This window comes from Cheilinus undulatus, linkage group 16 (assembly GCF_018320785.1).
Source record: "Cheilinus undulatus linkage group 16, ASM1832078v1, whole genome shotgun sequence".
NCBI lineage: Eukaryota > Metazoa > Chordata > Actinopteri > Labriformes > Labridae > Cheilinus > Cheilinus undulatus.
The window spans coordinates 13,192,421-13,214,120 of NC_054880.1; the positions used below are offsets into that span (position 1 = coordinate 13,192,421).

Below are 21,700 nucleotides of genomic sequence, written 5' to 3' on the forward strand. Positions count from 1 at the left end.
TAGAAACTTAACACACTCTAAACTTAAGAAAAAATATTCTCCTTATCATGATAACCCCTTTTTCAATCTAAGGGAAAGTACTTTATCTACAAACAAGCTGTGTTGCTGATTAAAACAGTTCAAAGTTGTGACTGTAAAGGAAAAAGAGAAAGCTCTTTATTATATTGAACACTCAAAATTCAGCATTAGAATGAAGAAAAGCCAAGATTAAAGCTAGTTAGGAGCTGGCCCAGTTTCTCCATCACCAAGTACTGTTGAAAACGTCTCCTATTCACATGATAAAGGAACAGTGAAAACACTCTTGAGAGGCACATAATGTCTTATTCATGAGGCCGCTCCAAAGAATCACGAAAGTCTGCAGTCTAACAGGAAAAACCTACATGAACTCTTAATACCAATTAAGCAAAAGTGAGTTGAACACTGCCAAAATGTAAAAAAAAAAAAAAAGATGCCAAATTATGCTGCAAAACTAAGAAAACACTGAAGGATGAGTGGAAACAAAAATAAACTAGTTCCTAAAACTCCTTAAACATCTTTAAAACTGTTACCAGGTTATGATACAACATATGATGTTTATAACTGTAATGTTAACTGTAATACTGACTGCTCCCATCACCAGCAACAACTTGTTGAACCAAACAGGCTCATGTGAGAGTCATAGAAGGTGATAACTGCAGGTGTTTGCTGAACATTTGCTGATGAAGGTGTTACCGTTTTCTCTCACAGGCTGAGTTCACACAAAAAAAACCCTGAGAACTCACAAAAAATACCTGTGAGAGCTTATTCACAAGACAATGTGAGGCATAATTAACTGAAACAGTTGAGATGTGTATTGGGTCAGAGATTCTACATTACAGAGAACCATCACAACACTGCTGAGTAAATACAGCATTTCTCACAGGTTAGTTATTTGCAGCAGGGAGCTTTAGCATCAAGTATTATAAAGCTTATTGCAAAACAAGACTGCATTCAGAAGCTGGACTGTATTTTGAATTGAATTAAACTTTTGTATTTATCAAACTGCTTGCATAATGTAAGATTATTAATAATCATGTTGCACTTTAAACCAAATTTCAAGACAACAAGATATATTGACCACGACAAATGTTTCATGAAAGGCTGCAGGAAATAAAACCTACTTTATAAATCTCTGGAGTATAAGCAGCTCACTCTGACTCTCTGGCTACGTTCATACAGCAGGACTTACTGATCAATTCTGATCTTTTGTTCGGATAAGATTTGTTTGTTTGCCTGTTCACACTGCAGAAAACTTCCAAAAGATCAGACTTGTTTCTGGTTTAGCACCAAATTTGAAAGTGGCCTAAATCTGATATAAAAACATCTTATTCAATGTGCCTTGTGCTATTTACACAGTCAGAAAAAAACTCATAGGAGTCACATATGAGAAAAAAAAAAAATCATATATGGGTCACTTTTAACTGCAGTGTGAATGTAGTCTTGGGTGTGGTTAAAATGTCCTATAACTTTCCTTAGTGAAACACAGAGATAATGATTGTCCTCTAAGTAAGAGGACTAGCCATCTATTCTCTCGGTATGTCAGCAAGAGCTGATTGAAAGGCTTTGAATAAGGAGTATTTCTAAGTTGCAGAAACCTAGTTTGTGTCTACTTTCATGCTCTCTGCAGACAAAGCAGCATGTATAATCTCTTCGTTGACCTTGTATTGTACATGTGTAACTACTTTTTTGACCCCCACCCCCAAAATAATAAGTTTTTAAAAATCAATCACTTTTCAATAATCTTGCCCCCCACTCTTTGGGAGTGGTTTGGGGAATTAAAAATAAGAAACAGACAAAAATACTCAATCATAGTTATTAAAATTTTTAATACTTCAATACATTATCATTTAATTTTAATGAATGAAAGTGTCTGAAAGTGCTAAAGCTGTAGAAACACAATATCCAATCCATAAGACAGATGCCCAGGGGAAGAATAAATCCATCTGGAGTCTAGCGGTTTTCCTGCAATTTATGATGTATTTTTTGTTTATATATCCATTGCATGGGATTTATTTATTTATTTATTTATTTCACATTCATCTGGGACACCTCCCATACAAAGTGTTTGGATGGGGTGGGACTTTTCAAAAAATTCTTGGAAGGTGATTGGCCAAATTCTCTGTTCTTCTGTCAACAGAAGCTTTTGCTGTGGCTCTTTGCTCTTGCTTTATCAAAGAAATGTAGCAGAAGTCTGATTAATCTGCCACTTTTCTACAGCTACATCCAGGCTGATTTTGTTCCAACTTGTTGTACGAGGTTGCCATAACGATCACAAACTCATGCTGAAGCAGGCCAAGAGCAGAGAGAAAACACCTTCTCCATCATGAGATGCTTTGATCCAGCTGTGGTCAAGCTCTGATATGACTGCTGTTTTACTATAGCTACAAGTGAGCTATTTACTACACCAATGGCAGTCATTGCTTTCCACTTCCAGTACGACTTAAGCCACCCTGCAGCTACCACCTCGCTCTCCTAAAATGACGTTGATTAGTCCGAACCGTTCTTGGGTCTGGCACAAACGTTGAGCCTGGAGCCTTGCAAGACTGAGCTGTCTGAGGCCTGACATGGACTCTGGCCAATCCGTTTGCTTTGCAAGGTTAGCCGAAACTAGCAACATGGTTGAATTTCTATTAGTTTAATGTGAACATTTAAAAGCCTGGTATCATGACAACCCTGTATTTAGCCTTTATCATATCAATCTTGTTTGTTTTTTAGATCATAAAGAGGCATCAATGTAAATATTTATTTTTTTCAACCAGCTAAAACCACAAAAGTGAAGGTTTGTTAAGACATAAGAACCATTATAGTGACAGTAAGGAGGCTAAAAGACATGTAAATTAAATGCTTCAACTCTCTGTAAGGTGATGCAAATTATTTAAATTTTTACTTGTCAATTTTGTTTTCAACTGACAACTTTTGTCCTCAGCCGCCGCCCTGCCTAAGGCTGAGTATGAATCACCAGCAACTTTCCATTTGCTGTTGTTGTTCTTTGTGTACACACTGCAGACTTGCCAACAAGAAACGTTAATGGCTGCAGTGTTTCTTGCTATGGAACTCCTACATCTGATTGCATAATAACTCAACTCTACACTTAGTGGATACGTGGGCTGGTTTGTAAAAAGGTTTGCTGGCCTTAAGTGCAGGTATTGTTGCCAACAAATGCTCCCTGTTCCAGAGGAAAAGCTTTATTGTTGTAGCTTTACCAGCCATGTTGCTTAACCAACAGTGTGAGCTACACAGAGAGGTCAGGGCCCAATTACCTGTCACATGAATTTTATTACTGAGAGCAAGAGGGAGAATTACAGAGAAGCGTTTCCATTGTATATCCTAGTTCAAATATAGGCAAGAAAACCCAAGAAGAGTGGCTTATACGTAAAACGGATTGACATAGATATATTTGTCTTTGATTCAAACATACACCTGTATCATGTCAACAGTCAGTCACAGCCCACTACTTTCTATTGAAGTACCTGATCATGGGACTAGTTCACTTCTTTTCCATTCCTAGACTGACGCCTTTAATAGAACATCCTCGTCCAGTCTGTAAAATGAACAAGCTTGTGAATGACGGCTACAGCATGCAAAAACACTTTTAAAACATGAGCTGAAGTTGTTGTTAGCACAGATGAGCTACTATGTGACAGTAAGTTTAATGAGGGGACAGAGCAGTTTAGTGAAAAGATAGAGGCTGACGCACATATTGACGTTATTGCGGTATTGTTTTACATTAGTAGGGATAAAATAATCATTTGATAGATTTTAAGCTTTATGAAAGACAGGGTACGCACAACAAACACCTGTTAAAGGGAGAATAAGCGAAGGAGCTGTCAGACGCAGTGCTAATAGCAACACAAGCTAACAGCCCCAACCCACACACAAAAACGGAGCCCAGGTAGCAAAGCAAGCCAGCGGTATGTGAATATTTCAGACTAAAGACTATTTCATCAGTACGCCACTGAAGAAACAGTCAAACTAGCACGCCTCTTACCTTGAAAGTCTGGCTGAGTTGTAATACGGGATCCTCTTCGAGTTCTTCCGCACCGGATTTAACGGGATGCTGTCAGCCATCTTGGCTGGGCAGTACACATTCTGACGTCACCTTAAAAAACGTTGAGGATTTATGCTGCATTCATGTGCCGACACAAGACATGTAAATGTGAAACTTAACACCAAAAAGGACCGTGACAGATGGGAAAACAGTTATTCTGGGGGTTGTTTTCCATCACATCTCCATCATCCTGTCACTAGAATGTGTCCATGTTCTTGTATGACTTTTTTTCTTAAAAAAAAAAATCAAAAAAGTCAAGATGAACACGAGGTTTGTCGGCTGACTCATGTGCATCTCAATAAGGGGGAGTGTGCGTTTTTCTCAGGTCAAGGGAGGCAACACAAATAACCGTTGAACACTGTCAGTGTGGTCCATAGGTGTGGTTAAAGTAAATTTGTGGCCAGTTGAAGATAAAATAAGACCGATAATCCTGAGTTAGAGCATTAATGATAATTAACTTGGAAATATTTATTGTTAAGCATATGGTGTACTCGGGACAAACTGTCCTCACAGGGATAAAAATGGATTTATGGCAGATATTTGCATGAAAATTACTTAGGTATGACGTTAGAAGCTAATAGCTAAGTTGGCATATTTGTAAGCTTTTTTTTTTCTTCGGTTAAATCCATCTGTTCGTTTCCAGTGTTGTCTTCCATTTATGTATGAACAACCTTAATGTGAATTACTTTTTCATTTCTTGTCCACTTTTCGTTATTTTTCAGTTTACTGTCAAAAAAATTAGAAACCAGTCCGGTTAAAGCTGGTTTCTCCATAGCTATCTTCCAAAGTAGACTTTCTAGAGCAGCCTTTAAAAAAAAAAATCAACTTTACTTTTTAAAATAGATCAGTTAGCATAATGTTACCCTAAACAAAAGAGAAAATTACTAGAGCTGTCAAAAGATAAATTTTTCAAACGTGATTAATCATACAATTGCCATAGTTAATCGTTATTAATCACAGCCTTTTTAATGTTTTAAAATTAGACATTTTTTCCACTTAGAACTGTTTTTGTGTTGTTTTGTATTTTTCAAACTAAATGTAACTGACATCCCCTTAGGATAGACCCCTGCTTTTAAAGGTGGACAAAAATTTTTTTAATATGAATTTAACCATAGAAAAGAAACTTGTTTAGATGTTACAGTGAAATGAGACATTAAGAGTGCTGGTGGCCATATTTTACATCATTGTGGCAACAGGAAGATGCTGCAGTGGCAAAGTGTAATGAAAAGGACTGATTGACAGTATTGCTGACCCTGATTAATCGCGATAAACTTGTTTAATCTTGACAGCCATAAAAATTACCCATTCGAAAAAAAGATGTGGCTTTAATAATATAACAATACACTGTAAATCATCCCCAACTAAATATTATCTAATCATGTTATTCATCTCAAAAATAGAATGTTTCCATATGATTGCTCTAAAACATATATAATAGCCAAGGCTTCTATGAACCTAAGTCTATGAAATGACCCTGTCTTTATTTAGGACAGATGTCAATTTAAGGTGAGTTTTAATTATTTTGTTTGAAAATTCTGGTACACATATGAACAAATTTTTTTCTTACTTAGATGAATGTAGAAAATCAGCTTTATTTCTTAAATCTTGGTGCTTTTTCTTTTGATTTTTGATGATCTGTACCAAAGTTAGTATAGTTAACTGTAACAAATAACTAAAACTAAACTGTAAGAATCATTTTAGTGAACTGAAAAAAAATAAAAACTTACTTTTTACACACAAAAAACATTTAGTCTTTGACAGCGGCATACTGACTGACATGTACACCCAAGCCTGGAGAGACTAAAATCACCTGATTTGATTGAGGAGGACTTCACAAATAGTAATTTTAGGTTTTGAGTTGTATACAAATGAAAAGTGAAGAGCCCTTTAGGGTTTTGCCCCCGATAGATGACCCTTATTGTCTAAAAGCTGAAACTAATAAAAACTAAACTAAAATGAAGCATTTTTGCAAATACAACTAAACAAACGACCCAGCAGCAAAACTGATTATACCTAAAGTGAAATTTAAAATAGAAAGTAAAAACTAAATAAATAAAAACTAATGAAAAATCCAAAACTATTATAACCTTGATCCATACACTTTTCCAACACTAAACAGGAGCCTCTATTTCAGACCTGCTTTTAATTGTCAAAACTTGTAGCAACATGAGGCTAGTAAAACGGACTGGGCCTTAAACAGGGTTGGGCTTTTATTTGAAATAAGCATGAAAAGGGTAGAGACCTGTGGGCCTTCAACAAAGTCATTAAAGATGATCAAAATGCGATTAAAGCATGTTAATACATGCATTTTGTTTGAAATCATACTGCTGTACATGCTTTGCCCCTCCATGTAAATGTGCAATGTGCTGTCATTATTGCAAAAGGTCATGAGAGGTCATGTGTGCACAAACTTCAATTACAGTGGACATTTCCTCTTCCACTGTTTACTTCATTGTTTTATATGCAGCTATTTTTATTTTTTAATGTGTATTTTATTTATTTATACATGATAGCTTGTCACTTGAATAATCTAACTGTAATGCTTCCAAGAACAAATCCTTTTAGAAAATAAACCTGCCTCTGATTGAGATATCAGGCTGGCTTGCATCAAAACCTTCAGACTTTTGAGTTTTCAACTCAACTTAATGACAACAAGATGTGGATGCTCCTCTCAGTGTTTTGACAAAAACATAGTAAATTAAAATACAGAGAATTTGTTCTAGGTTTTATTCGGTCCATCTCTTGTTTAAGAAGACAATCTCAACAGAACATTGACAACATTGCAACTCATAGTTGTGTGTATTTATGAGCATATTTTGTGCTTTGCACCAGCAGCATTGGGCAGCTGTCCAGGGGAGATAGCAGACTCTTTGCATTATTGATTTGAACATATGTTCCCTTCTTCAGAGCAACCATACGTCCGAGCACCGTGGGAATCTTCAGGTACAAGTTCAACATTTTATGTATAGAAATAAAAACACTCACAAATGATGGCAAAGTAAAATAGCAAAATGTTTATACCCTACTCCTCTCTGTCAATTGATAAAAAGTTCTTTTAAGTCTATTTATAATACATAAGAACAAACAAGGTTTTACAAATACTTTGAACGTCCTTAACAGATTGCATAAGTATCATGTCACCATCCAGCATCCTTTTTAATTGATTCCAATTTCTTTGCTGTCGTCAATGAGCATAGAAAAATGTCTATTATTTCCTAGGTCCATGCCCGCCTTGGTTCGACTGGTTATTGGACTTCCTGCGGTGCTCACTCGGTCCATGCCTGCAGTCAGAGGGTGAAGCTGAGAGATTCCTCTGTTCTGTATCACTGAGATCTCGTTGTTCTTCGTGGCCAGGCTGTTGGCGATGGCTGTCGCATAGCGGTTCCAAAATCCAGGGTCGACGTTCATCGCTCGAGCTGCCAGGTCCTTCTGAAACATTTCCCCAAACTTCACTGCCTCTCCTCCCAGCAGGGCCATGGGGTTCTCCACTGACAGCCGCCGACCTCTCCTGGCTGGTGCGTTGTTCCACATGTGAGTTCCCATATGAACCTGAAAAAAGAAAGGAAGATGTCATGCCTTTATTTTAAAATGTCTATTATGGGTTACCAAAGTAGACATTTAAGGAGATGGTACAAGGTACTCCTTAATAAATTTTACTCTCAAATACAACGCAGAGTTGTAACAAAAACACAACATTTCTTAGAAAGCCTAGTCAACAAAATCTGACAACACCATAGCTCCTCCAGTCAGGCTTTATAAATACAATACTGATAGTTGAAATGCTTGATCATATTATCAGCTTAGCTTAATCAGATTTATTACTACTCAGTATTTTTAAGTGATTTTCTATAAGTAGAAAGCCTCTTAAATGCTAAGATTATCTAGTGGGTGTTTTATATAAGAATAAATTGAGATATATTTTTGGTTTTGGCCCCCACTGGTTAGTCAAAATATCCCTCATAAAGATCTACGAACCAAATCGGGAGCTTTGTCCCAGCATTTTCTAACATTTTAAGACAACACAAGTACTTGATTGATTTAGGAAAGCCAGTACACTGATCATGAAGAAATATTGATTTAATGTATTTCTTTCATATGTTTCATTATTTATTCAAGTGCAGAAAGTAATACTAAGAAAGAAAACATCACAGGAAAAATGACACCAAATTACCACTTTGTTGTGAAAATGTCAGATTTTATCAGGACTAAAGATGGGGTTTTTTTTGTGAGTGCCACTAAAGCACTCCCTCTTGTAAAACTTTAATTGCTTTGCCTCTGTGATTTTATTTTTCAAATTATAAAAATGTGTTATGGTAAATAAATGTATATTTTGATAAAAGAATAGGGATGCACATTATTGGATTTTTGCTGATATCCAACACACTAATAATTACAAATTAATTTTAGCCGACATAGTATATAAATGTAGTTAAAACCTGCAGCTACAGTTCTTTAAATACACTTTAAAGTTTAAGGAATGAGGATGAACAAAAAAAAAAAAAAATTCAACTGACATAAGTCTGTTGGTCCAGCCTAAAACTCCACAAACTTATTCGTACATATAGTTGGTATTTACAGCTGGTATATCAGTTATAGATAACATCAGAAATGCTAATACCAGCCAAAAGCAATGATTCATTTTTTTAAACCAATATCGTCCCATATCAGAATTATGCAGATAATATAGTGCATCCCTATACAGGCTTCCTATGCACTTTTAAAAAGAAATATAAGACTTTTAAAGATTCTTTAAAGAACTGAACTGAGAAATATTAATAGCACTTTTTTGGCAACAAAAAAATCAAAAATTAAAGGCATGCAAGATTTATCTGTGCAGCATACCAGCACTTAATTATTAAAGTCAATGAACTGATTATTATTATTTATAAGTGGTGTAAGACGAGGATTTTTTTGGTTCCAAACACTTAAATGTGATGATTAATTAAAATGTCTAAAGTGTTACATGCAAAAAGGAATTGTTAAAATTAGGGCTGAACGATTTGGAAATAATGTAACTCATTTTTTTTTTCCAAGACTGAGATTGCAATTTGATGTATATATGTATATATATATTAGTTCTATATCTTCTGTATTTTGATGTGTAGGGCATAACATTTCTGCTTAAAAAAAGAACATTTTAAACTATTTCAGGTTAAATAAATATTGCACCTTGTGCAGGCCATATTGTGATTGAATCTAAATTTTGATTCATTACCCAGCCCTAATTAAATGAAATAAATTTAACTAGAAAACAAAGCTTGGATAAATATATATCAGAGTCAATGTACCATCTAAAATTTAAGACCTGTTACAAGCAAAATAAGACTTTTTATGGCCTTAAATTCTGAAGTCCAATTTAAGACTTCTTAATGTAAGACTTTTTCAAGAATCTGCTTTAAGACATTGTATGCACTTTATCTGAACAGGCAATCACAATTATTTAAGTATATGAACAGGTTTTTTTCTTCTGGATTTTCCTTTATGATGACACATTTATATGGAGAGAGAGGGAAAACACTTGATTCTCTGCTATAGTAAACTGTTAGAAGGATATCTTCTCGCTGTGTACGCTGCCTTTCATTTACATTAATATGGGTTGCAAAATGTGTGTTTTAGCCTGTAGATGCATGATATTGTCTGCAGATATTAGCTTAAATTGTTAATTTCCCATATCAGCAGATATGAACGTTTCTGCGGATATTTATAATATATGTATTGGTTGAAATATTGGCCTACATCAGCTGTAAATATCTGTCATATGTGTGAATAAGTTTGTGGAGTTTCAGGAAGACCAAACAGACCTACACCAGCTGAAGTTTTTTTTCTTTGTTTATCCTAAATCCTTAAAATTGAAACCGTGTTTTAAAGACTGAAGCTCTAGGTCTGAACTACACTTATGTATCAGTATTGATATCACTATCAGCCAAAATAAAATTGTAAATATCGGCTTATTGGAAATCAGCAAACATCCGATATTGTGCATCCCTCGTTTAGCCCATTTGCAAAGACTATGAGGACACGTCACTCTTAAATTTGAGTTCATACACCCATCAGTGTGTGACAGTAAGGCAGCTGTTTAATGCCAGATATGTCAAGAGATCCTCCATTTTCAATCCACAGAAAAAGACAACCATCTACCTTTAGATTGCCTTTGGTGGTGAAAGCTCTGCCGCAGATGGAGCAGACAAATGGTTTCTCTCCTGTGTGCGTCCGCTCGTGGATCTGCAGGGCACTGGCTGACGAAAAGTTCTTCCCGCAGACGTTGCAGTTGTGCTGCTTCGGAGTCCGTCGAGGAGGAACAGGGCCGAGCAGGGAGGTCATTCCCGGGCTGCCTACTGGTGCATAAGTGGGAGGGATGTGCACGCTGAAGAGCGGATGCTGCCCCTCAGACAGGGTGTTTGGTTGACTGTGACCGTTCAGCTCCGATTTGATCATTCCTGATGGTGGGGTTGTTACCAAACTGGGCATACTTTGACCTGCAGCTGTAAAGAAAGAGCAGATACGATTATTTAAGATGTCTTAAAGGGAACAGCAAACAGTTTTCAAAAAACCAAGATCTGCAAACATACCTCTTTCTCGGCTCACTTGGAATGACATGCTGTAAGGAGTCTCCTCTTTCACGCTCAGCTTTCCAGCCTGTATTCCTCTTAGCTCTTGGGCTGCTGAACCTCCTGACATAGACTTAGGAGAATCAGACTGCTCTCTCTTCACTGAGGCTGTCAGAGGATCTTGGGATTCTGGCCTGTTCTTGTTCTCGACAGGTGATTTGGTTCTCTCTGCGTTTGTTTCAGTCGGAGATGCAGATGCACAGGGTGAACAGGAGGATTCTGACCCATTTGGGGTGCTTGGGCTGCAATTCTCAGTCTTTTTCTCAGGTGAAGTAACACTGAGCTGGTTGCTGCTATCACCAAATCCATTGGTTAGGGATTTTATACCTAAAGAGTGGTTTAGGCTCACAGTAGAGTCTATCATCCTCATTTGGTTCTCAAGAGCTGCTATACTTGAGATAACAGCAGAGGAGCTGGGAGGGGAAATGCTACCAGAGATCAAGGATTTAGATGGATATACACCTTCCTCCATGTTTTCTACCTCGTCTTCTTCCTCATTAACATCCTCCATTGAAATATCATCAATAAGGTCATTGCTGTTGTTGCTCAGACTGTCAAAGTTCCTCTCGTTGACAGAGATTTCGCCGTCCATCTCCTGCAGCCTCTCCACCAGGGTAGAGTCACGAATCTGCCCGACCATGTGCATGCGGATGTGCTGCTGAAGGACAACGGCATTGGTGAACTTTTTCTGGCAAATAGGACACGAGTGCTGCACCTGAATGGGAGGGTTCTCCCTGTGAACACCAATGTGAGCCTTCAAGTTGCCTTTGGTGGTGAAAGCCCTGCCACAAACTTTGCACTTGAAGGGTCTCTCCCCAGTGTGGATTCGGTAGTGCATCCTCAGCGCGCTCTGGCAGCTGAGGACACGGTGACACAGAACACACTGGTTAGGGTCTGTGATCTTTTTGTCAATGTTTTCCACCAGCTGCTGGAGCTTTGAGGTTTCAGATGCTTGCATAGAGTCCAGGAGGCCACTAGTTGTGAGTTTAGATTCATCTGAGTGGATTGAGATTGGTGGAGAGTTTGAAACAGGGGATGCTGAGGTGATAGGTTCAGGTGTGGTGGCCACAGAAGGGATTGTTGAGTTGGTTGCTTCTGCTGCTGGGTTGGCTTTAGGTCTCAGCGAGCAGATTTGGGGCAATTGGACTCCTTCTGATTTCAGAATATTGGATGCTTCTGTCTCACGGTTGGATTGTGAAGACTCTGAAACAGGAGTAAAGTGAGCCTCACTGCCTCTGTGGTTAGGCGACAAAGATACACATTCAAAAGGAGCTGGCTGGAAGGGAGATTTAACAGATGGGGTTACACTTACAGGGTCATTCGAGCCTCCGATACTTGTAACAGTGGAGGAAAGCGGAAGACCCATGGAGGCTGGTAAAGTTGCCACAACAGGTTTGCTATCCAGCCATGAGGAGCCAGGTTTTTCTGGAGGGATGGACATGCCGTAAGGAATCCCAGAACTTGTTGGCACATTGTCTAGATATTCTGGCACTGGGTAGGGGTTCATCTGGACATGAGGATACTTCTCTTTGTGCCTCTGGAAGTGCACCTTCAAGTTCCCTTTTGTGGAGAAGCGATTGCCGCAGATGTTGCACTTGAAGGGCCGCTCTCCTGTATGGGAGCGCAGGTGGATCTGCAATGCGCTGTCGCTGCCAAACACTTTGGCACAGAACCTGCATTTATGCTTGAAGAAAGGCTCCTCTGGGTTGGGCTTGGTTTCGAACAAGGACACATTTGGCAGTTTCCCTTTCCTGTGCTTAATCAGGGCTGCAAGAGGGTCAAGTGCGTTAGCTGTGGCGGCAATGCTCGCCAAGGGATTGGGGAAGATGACGCTGCTGGGGGGGCTCTGAGGTAGAAATGGCAGGCTGGAGGATGAGCTGAGGAGGCTGCTCTGCCCCAAAGAGAGGGGGCTGGAGGAGTTGAGTGTCTGAGTGCTGCTTATGCTGCTGGTGTGTGAGCCTGTGTAAGGAGGGAGTAATGTGGAGATGCTGCTGCTGGAGAGAGGTGGCGTTGAGTTCTCTGAGGAGGCTGAGGTACATACTACATCTCTAAATGAGGATTGCCCAGATACAGTTTGTGGTGGGAGACCTGGAGACTTTTCAAGTCCAGAAGACATAGAAACAGCAGCATGCCCATTAACAGATGAGGGCATTGTACCTGACAGAGGCAGGATGGGAGGTGGGATGACGCCTTGAGAAGGGAAAGGATTAGGATTAGGGGCCAGGGACAGAGACCTGGACACCGGGTTTAACGCCGCCTGTGTTGGCTGCCTGTTCATTACAGCTACCTGGCTGCAGATCTGCTCAATAAGCTGCAGCTGGTGGACCTGTTGTTGCTGCAGAGCCAGCAGGTGTTCGAGTATCACTGGGATCGCTGCTGAAGCCGCCTTCCCTCCTGTTCCACAGCTGCTGATCCCCTGGGAGAACTGAGCCACTGCCACCCTGGTGCTGTGGAGGATCTCCAGAGTCACGTTGGTACTCGGCATGCTGTAGCTGCCAGCAGCTGACATCTGTGGGGAAGAGGGCTCAGCTGAATCTGGAGGCTGGGGGCTGGAGGTTGCGTTGTAGTCCTCCTGTGAGCACTGCTCAAGCTCCATGGCCTCATCCCGATCAATGCCTTCCTCTAAATTATCCAAACTGTCGTTATCATTCACCAGCATGTCTCCTAGCTCAAAGCTGGCGTCTGCGGACTCTCCTGCAGACGAGTCAGTGGACACCACACTGGGAACAGGCGAGGGTCCGATGGGAGATACATCAGGAACTGGAACCCCATCACTGTTCTTTACTATCAGCACTAAGGAATCCTCAGAGCAGACTTTCTGGTGTTTGCTCAGTTCAGTCCATGTGAAGAACTCAGCACAGCATTTATTACAGATGTGTGTTTCCTCACTGCTGCCTCCATCAGTCTCGCCTCTTTCAGTGGCCTCTACAAAGCCTGGAAGTAGAGAAAAATACATTTAGAATACTAATTTAAAAATAAAAGATGTTCAGATACACTGCAGTTGTTTGAAAACAAGCAAATGTCTAACTCTGTGAATGGCTTAAACTAGCCTGCCATAACACACAAATCTAGCTGAATTATGGAGTTTACTAAAGAATCATGTAGAAATACACTTAAGCTAAAGAAATAGGAACTATCATATAGTTTAACGTCTAAAAGAGACTTAATACATGTTTTAATATTGACAGTTTAGAAAAATTATTTCTATCCCACTTAAAAGTAAAATCGAAGGGGAATCCAAGTTTTACGTTGCAAATTAGAAAGTGTTAATATCTCATGTAATAGAAAAGAAAAGCTTAAGTTTTTCCATCTGTCTCATTTGCTCCACTACTTTCAATAAAAACTAAACAGGCTTTTAAACATAGCAGCTTTCCATTCACACCCTCTGATTTTACATGTTAATGTTAAAAAAAAATCAATGCAGTTCAATAAAAATTATCTGACCTCTCAATCGTGCATTCATATAGATAATGAAACTCCACACATCTTATTGATTTTCTTTTGTTCATTCATACATTTTAGTATCTTTCTTGTCTTTTTATAACAAATAACTTCAAACTACATAAATGACAATATTTTTATAGTTGTGTCGCCTGATTGTGAATCAAGAAGTTCAGTCAGTAAGAGTGAAGTCAGCTGGCAATGATGAATTTTTCAGTCAAACATTCCCCTCTGATTCATGTGGGGATATTTTTGCTGTAAATTGCAGAAATTTTAAACTCCAAGATGCTCTCTCACACTTTGTGAATTAGTCCACATTAAGGTAGTATATAACTGCTTTTGCTCAGATAAACTTCAGTGTGTAATGTAGGGATGCACAATTTGCTATTGCAGTATGAGCTTTTGCACAAATACACTGCAAAGGTGTGAATTTATCACAACAATAAAGAAAGGTTGTATTATGCAATGCTTTTACAGTCAGCATGTCCACATTTGACACACTGTCACAGCATTTTCATGCAGTCAGATATAACTTAAGCTAACAGCTACTCTCAGAGTAGTGGTAAAATGTTTTTATTTTGGATTCATAGGAAACATGTTTTAAAGAACTAAAGCTAAACCTAATGTGGATTTTTTTAGTATCACAATTAATATCACTTTCAAAATAAAAAAAAATTGCAGATCATTTTTTGTTGCTGTTTAGTTGCAGGCCTGTCCATATTTAAGCCTGTGGAAACATCCTGCATCTGTTCCTTTTTTGTAAGGCATTATATATCACAGAAAGAAAAGATATCACTAACTCCCTTTTCCCCCAAAATATTGATTAGCCTTAAATTGTTCCATTTCTAGAAAAATAAAAATGGGATTCAGTGGCGCAGAATGGGTGATAAAAGTTCTCAGAGTTTATCATTGAAAGAATCTTAAAATTATTACAAGATTAACTTCATTTTCTGTATTTTAATTCCTAAGTAGTTTTTCTTCATGGGGCCTGAAATCTCTGGAGGCACCCTCCTTTGATAATTACAAAAATACTTAGAATATCACAGCCTCAGCAGACAATATAATAGTATTTCTACTGCAGAGAATGCTAAATGGCATGTCTAAAGTTCCTACTTTTTTATATGGTAGAAGCCGTGAACGTAAATCAAAGGGAGAAGAAACCCATAAAAGACTGAAAATATCCTGCTGTGACCAGCCATCCTCAGTCATTACTAGTTTTGCTTTTTTGTAAGTTCACATGTGTAAAAATCAATCATAAATCATGCATTTTAAATGCATTCTTATTTAATTTACACTTTATAATTTAAAATGTTTTCCTTCATCTTGACAAAGGCTTTTGACATAATTGTGTCATTTCCTCCTCCTTCAGCAGCTGATTTAACACATTGAAGGGAAAAGATTTTAGATTCAATGGTGCATCTGTTCAGGTTTTGCCCCATTAGGAAACAGCTAGCAGTACCAGATGGAAAAATTTAAGGAAATCATGGGAAATTGTTATAACATCCATTTGACCCCCCCCCCCCAAAAAAACAGCTTTATTAAGATCAAAATGTAGAAATAATGCCGTTTATTTTATATTCCAGAGATTATAGTATATCTATTTTTATTCTCTATATTTTTAAAGAGACAAGTGTTGCTTTTGAAAAAGATTGTTTTTTAAAGAGTGTTTGTTACCTACACAAGATTGTTCTTTTACACTGTAACTGTGAACACATCAGCAATGAAACAAGTGTGTATTCATGCTGAAATAACATTTCTGTTTTTACGTCCTCCTCTATACGTGCTATGCGTTTCTGCTTGTTTTGGGGATTCACACTCCAATTATCAGCCTCTTTCCAAGAGTGCTCAAACTCAACAAACACTGAGACGACAGATGTATTTGGAATTATTTCAAAGAAACACTACAGTCTGAAAGAAACACTCTTGTTTTTCAACATTTAGGGTGAAAACTGTCTAAAACTGGACAAAATAAAGTCTGATTTTTAGTGTTCTGAGTTGAGAAAAGATGAGTGTATCCACAGCTGAGTGATTGAAATGGATTTAAAAGTGAAAGTGTCAGTAAATAATCAGAGTATGGGGCTCCCACAGTGGGTGGTCTGAAGATCACCAGGGTGATCCAGCAAACACAGACGAAAAAAAAAAAAAACTTTTACTGTTTCAGCTCGGGAGTTAGTCTGCACTCTGTAACATTTACCTCCAGGAAAAACAAAGAAAAGATCAGCTTTGATTTAAAGCCGTGGATATATTTCCAAATATAATAACATCAACAGGAATTTATTTAAAATGTCAGACTGACCAAACCCACAATGTCAGGAGCAGAAAACAGATTTATGACCGTTTCTCTCTGTGTAGTTTGGTGATGAGACAAAATCAGAAAAGTAAACAGACTCTCAGCCGGGCGTTGGTGCCTCTTTGACTCTCTGCGTGACCCCGGGGCCACAGAGGTCTCTGCTTCTCGTGTACTAATTGTATTTTGATCCCGACGTGGAGCACTTGCCCCCTCGCAGGGTGAGGATGACAAAGGTTAAGTCAGCAGGCTCAATCAAAGGCCAGCTCTGGGTGGTGAAGCCCCCCTGCCCGGCTGCAAGACTGAGAGAGGGCCTGATTCACGCTAGACTCCTTTTAACAGCCACAAATATTAGAATAAATAAAAATAAAGTGATAAAATATCTGAAAATTGTCACTGCAGCTGAGAGCACAGAAACAATCGTTAGAGGCCTTTTGACAATGAAAGCGGGCTGGTGCCTTAAATGATGAAAAATAATAGACATTTATAGAAATAAATACATTTTTAATTAAACATTTTATATTTTTTTAAATAAGTATAAATCTGATTTTTAACCTTAGAGTGAAAGCCAGGTTGAATGATGATTTTTTCTTTAAATTAACGGAGCGCAGGCCTCAATACATTCAAAATGTGCTTATATTAGGATAACACATTTCTAATGTTCACATTTTAATGCAACATAATGGTTTAAATGGACAATTCAAGCTGTTTCACAGTTATTTATGTAGTTTTAAAGGTTAAATTTTCACAAAGACTGCCGAAAGTCAAATATGAGGGGGAAATATTGTTAAATTCATTCTGAACATATAGTATAAATGATTCTAAGCTTGTATCATATCATGAAGTTACAAAGGAACAAATCATTTGTCTGAGGCATGCTATTTTAAATATCTAAAACACTTAAGTTAACATTTTCTCTCATCTTGGTATGTGTTTTTCATAAATATTATTGTAAATATGAGCGTAACAGTGAAATAAAGGACTGTAAAAAGAAAGAAATAAAGCTATACATGTCACTTTTATGGCCACTTTTTCATTTGAGATGAGTTTTTCAGGATTTATTTGCCTTTTCATCAAAATTAGAAAGTTTTGAAATGAGGCCTGAAGCCAAAAATAGAGGCACCTCAAACGTAATCTGCAACCTTCCACTAAAACTAGATTTAATGTTGGTTTATATTAAACTCTGCCTCTTCTGAACTGATGTAAAACTTTAAAACGTTATTTTAATTTGTTTTCATGACTAAATGCTCCATGGCTTTATCGCCTGTTTGAAGTCTGCTGTGCTTCTTCGTTTAACATTTCTTTGACCCTTTTTTCAAAATAAAGCTAACATCGAATCAAATTTTCCCAGTTTTGCACCAAATTGTGACTTTTTAAAGACTTTTGAAGTAATTTTATTTGACAAGTGAACAGTTAACTTTCTGTAGTGTGTGGAGTAAAATGACCAAGGTAAAGGCAGACTAAAGAAAGTTAAACCAGCCAACAGTTGATATATCGCCACTTTTTCTAAAGATATTAACAAAAACTATCTTAAATAAACACATTGAAACCGCAGCTGTTCTTCGTCGTCTCTTGGTGGTTTGTTATCCAGGCGGGAACAAACGCAGTAAAAGTCTCTTAAATCCATCAGGACACCTACCATTCGTGCAGACTTCTCCGCTCCGCGCCGCCTCCTCCTCGGCCTTGAGGTGCTTGGGTTTGGCTTGCTTTCTGCGGGACATGTTGCTCTCCGTGTGCTGCCTTCCGCCGGCTCATCTACGAGCAGCGACTGGGAGCCTTCGGAGGCTGAGGGCTCCGTGAAATAAGCGAACTGAGGCTGTCCGTGCGTCGATGCCCGTGTGCAGATTGCGCATGTCAGTGTGATTGTGTTGGAGGAAGGAGAGTGCTTTTACGACTCTTGCTGCCCTTCGCTGGGTGATTGGCTGCGCTCCAGCCAGCTCACGCTAGATATGGAAATGAGGGATGGGGTTTAATAATAATTAGTTCACTTCCTGTCCGGTGCGCGGCGGCTTTTACGCACGACACCGTGCTGCCCCAGCATGCTTTAGTCCGACACGAGACATAAAAACTTCCATCCAAACGATTAGTTGGTTAAGGATTTAAGATTCAGGATCCTCTCGGAGGTGTTGGGTGAGTTTTGTCAGAAAAGCCGCTGCTCTGGGTGTGGATGGATGGATGTCCCGCTTGAATCTGTCGCCTCAGTCTAGAAGGAGCACTTACCCTTCAGCAGGACAGGCTAAAACTGCGTAAAAGTCCGGAGTCCACGTGTTAAAAGAGATGATACAAGCGTAAAAGGCATAAAACATCTCAGACCAGGTGCGTAAAAATAAACTTTACGCATAAAAATCTCGCCCTGCTCACATCTAGGTCCGATCTCAGACTCCTGGATGTCGGAAGTGAGACTCCCTGGCTGCTCCGAGGCACCGGCGCTCTCCTTGTTGCCTCCGCCTCCGGTCCATCATTAGATGCCTCTTCAGCCGGCTGCGATAGGCTACTGCCAGGATACCACAGGAGGTGTTGGAGCGCTTGCTTCATTTGTTACGACCTCCCACATTTTGGCGCCATTGCAGACTGAAAATGTGGGAAAGAAATCTTTGAGAGTTATTTCAGGGATGCTTGTAGGATAAACCCACTTGAATTTTGTTCAGAAACTTCTGGAGTATGTGAATAAAATAGAGTTTCTGCTGTTCAGTGGCCTGGGAAACCCCTTATAGTTGTCACCTATAGATCAAAATGGTTAATAAAGCCACATATCTGCAGTCTGAGGTGTATAATTAAACTGGTTTAGATGTTATTGTTTGCCCCTCCTCTTCCTCACTGTAGCTATTTCAAAGGAGAGAGAAGAATGGCGCATACTTCACCAAAGCTGTAATCCCCTCTCACCAGGCTTTGTCCCCAAACTTGTAATTATGTGGTATTAAAAGATGCAGCTGGGGGAGGACAGAATCAGCTGTTGATAATTGCAAGTACTACACAACAGCCTGGTATTGATCGGCATGTCTCCCATTCCCCTGCTATGGAGAGATAAGGAGGCCCCGCTGCTGCTGGAATATAATTTCTTCTGACCTATCAGGTTGCTTCAGACTTATGATGAATAGCCAGAGTGGCCTTATCTGGAAACTCGACCCTCCTTGATTCGATATTGATTCTTTGTAACCAGCGTCGGCACACAGAATCAAACCAGCAGCTACTTGACCATGATCTCTTCCAGATTCTAACTTGGCCTACATGAATGCTGACTGCTCTCCAGTCTGAAGCACCACTACACTTCCATCATTGCACATCTGGTAGAGAAACAAATGCATTATTTGTATTGTAAAGTAAGATGAACAATCACATTATACTCATGCAGGTGAAATAAATCTGATCAAATGTGCTCTAAATACAACTTTAAGTGCTGCAGGAAGGATTTTAAATCACAGGCAGCCACGGTCTTCGACACTTAGAGTCCTCCTAACTTTTTCCCCAGTGAGGCTCCTCTGAACACACAAGATTACACCAAGTACACAATCCTAGTTCTGAGAACTACACAGTCTTAAAACGGGGGGGGGGGGGTGATTTTTTTTTTTTATAACTTGTCTGTTTTGGTTTAAGAAGCACAATGTAGATGATTCTCTGCAACTTGCAGGTTACACTTCAGTCAGAGATTCACTATCAGCTGAGTGCAGGAGCAGATAGAACAGCGCTGGTGCCAGCGCAGGAATGCGGTAGAGAACTGTAGAGAACGTGAGGCCTCAGATGGAGATAGGACAAACTAATGGCCCCTGACCCACTGCTCAGACTGACAGCAATCAGCCAAGAGAAAAAATGTAAAGCTCTGAGGGAGAAGTCAGACTTAAAGATGAGACAATTGAAGACTTGGAGACTCCTGAGGCCTCATGTTGAATTATGAACTAAGTCAGACTAAGTATCTAAATACACCAGAATATGTCATGTTAGATCCAGGCAGAATATGTTTAAATTCATAAGTAGTGCTGTCAGTCATTTTAAAAAATAAAATTAATTACAGGTTTAATTAAAAAAGATCAGACAGAGTGTGCTTCTGAACAGCATCATGACTTTTTACAGGCTTTAGAAACAGGAATTACAGTCATATTACTCTAAAAAGACTGCACATAAATTGATGTATATTGTAGATGTAGTTTGGAAACCTCAGCACCTCTCCATATATTTGTGCATCTCTCTGGAGACAGACAGGTACAGGAGGAGGAGACACAAATGGCATGTACTGATGATGGTGTTGAGCTGTGTGATGGTTTAACTTTTTTTTTTTTTTTTTTAACCAGAGATTGTTGTTGTTGTCATCAAAGTCCAAAGCTGCTGTGGACAGCTGTGTTATGGCTTCAGACTGTGATTAATCTGCAGACACGTGTTTAATTGTGTTTTTCTGATAAATGAATCAGGATTAATCATTATTTTTATAGTGTAATATAACACATCTAGAATATTTCATTTCAGAATATACAGTGCATTCAGAAAGTGTTCAGACCTTTTTCCAACTGTGTTATGTTGCAGCCTGATGCTACAGTCAATTAAATTCATTTTTACTCTCATTTATCTACACTCAGTCCCTCATAATGACAATGTGAAAAAAAAACTGAAATATCACATTGACATAACACTTGGAATTTAGCTCAGGTTCCTCCACTTTCTCTCAATCATTGCTGAGATGTTTCTACACCTTGATACGAGTCCACCTGTGGTAAATTATATTGATTGGACATGATTTGGAAGGGTACACATCCCATTATACAAGGCCTCAAAGCTGACAATGCATGTCTGAGCTAAAACCAAGCCATGAGGTCAAAGGAACTGCCCACAGAGCTCAAAGGCAGGATTGTTGCAAGATACAGATCTGTTGCACTTAAGGTCCCTTTTCAAATAGAAGAAGTTTGACACAACCAGGACTCTTCCAAGAGCTGGTCACCTAGCCAGACTGAGCAATAAGGGGAGAATGCCTCAGTAAGAGAGGTGACCAAGAGTCCAGTGGTCACTCTGACTGAGCTCCAGAGATCCTCTGTGGGGATGGGACGAAGTTCCAGAAGGACAACCATCACCGCCCTCCACTGATCTGGGTTTTATGGCAGAGTGGCTAGACAGAAGTCTCACCTCTGTGAAAAACACAAGAAAGCCAACCTGGTTTTTATATGGAGATTTTTGCAAATTCCAAACTTTGTTCATGCATATGCATATGTATATGCATTTACAAAGTTTTGTAAGGCTCATTGGTTGTATATGAGAATTAGTCACAATAAGGGCTTGAGTATGTAGCCACTGTCTACCTCTATAACCACTGCC

General features: G+C 39.0%; 2 protein-coding genes across 3 annotated transcripts in view; both read right to left on the reverse strand.

The window, feature by feature from the left end:
* The window catches only part of atp9b (ATPase phospholipid transporting 9B), a 58,621-nt gene extending 54,523 nt beyond the window's left edge, over positions 1 to 4,098 (reverse strand). The window contains exons 1-2 of one of the 2 annotated variants that reach the window (XM_041808273.1): positions 4,007 to 4,098; positions 3,489 to 3,559 (exon numbers count right to left, since the gene is read on the reverse strand). In XM_041808273.1, the coding sequence (XP_041664207.1) occupies positions 3,489 to 3,496 (8 nt within the window). In that variant the 5' untranslated portion in view covers positions 3,497 to 3,559; positions 4,007 to 4,098. The remainder of the gene's footprint in view (positions 1 to 3,488; positions 3,560 to 4,006) is intronic. The other variant, XM_041808272.1, reaches the window with a different exon arrangement.
* A 2,691-nt stretch (positions 4,099 to 6,789) lies between these two features.
* Positions 6,790 to 19,044, reverse strand: sall3b (spalt-like transcription factor 3b). Its single transcript, XM_041809788.1, has 4 exons — positions 18,042 to 19,044; positions 10,636 to 13,608; positions 10,205 to 10,548; positions 6,790 to 7,615 (listed from the first exon to the last, which is right to left on the reverse strand). The coding sequence occupies exons 1-4, from the start codon at positions 18,121 to 18,123 to the stop codon at positions 7,223 to 7,225; spliced, it is 3,792 nt and encodes a 1,263-aa protein (XP_041665722.1). The 5' UTR covers positions 18,124 to 19,044; the 3' UTR covers positions 6,790 to 7,222.
* Positions 19,045 to 21,700: the final 2,656 nt, after the last annotated feature.

What these genes read in the sequence shown, in the direction of transcription:
- sall3b (XM_041809788.1), bottom strand. Translation starts at nt 18,123, where the DNA reads ATGTCCCGCAGAAAGCAAGCCAAACCCAAGCACCTCAAGGCCGAGGAG. An exon ending in CGGAGAAGTCTGCACGAATG is followed by an intron (nt 13,609 to 18,041) that starts GTAGGTGTCCTG and finishes CTCTACTTCCAG; the next exon opens with GCTTTGTAGAGGCCACTGAA. An exon ending in CCAAGTGAGCCGAGAAAGAG is followed by an intron (nt 10,549 to 10,635) that starts GTATGTTTGCAG and finishes CTTTCTTTACAG; the next exon opens with CTGCAGGTCAAAGTATGCCC.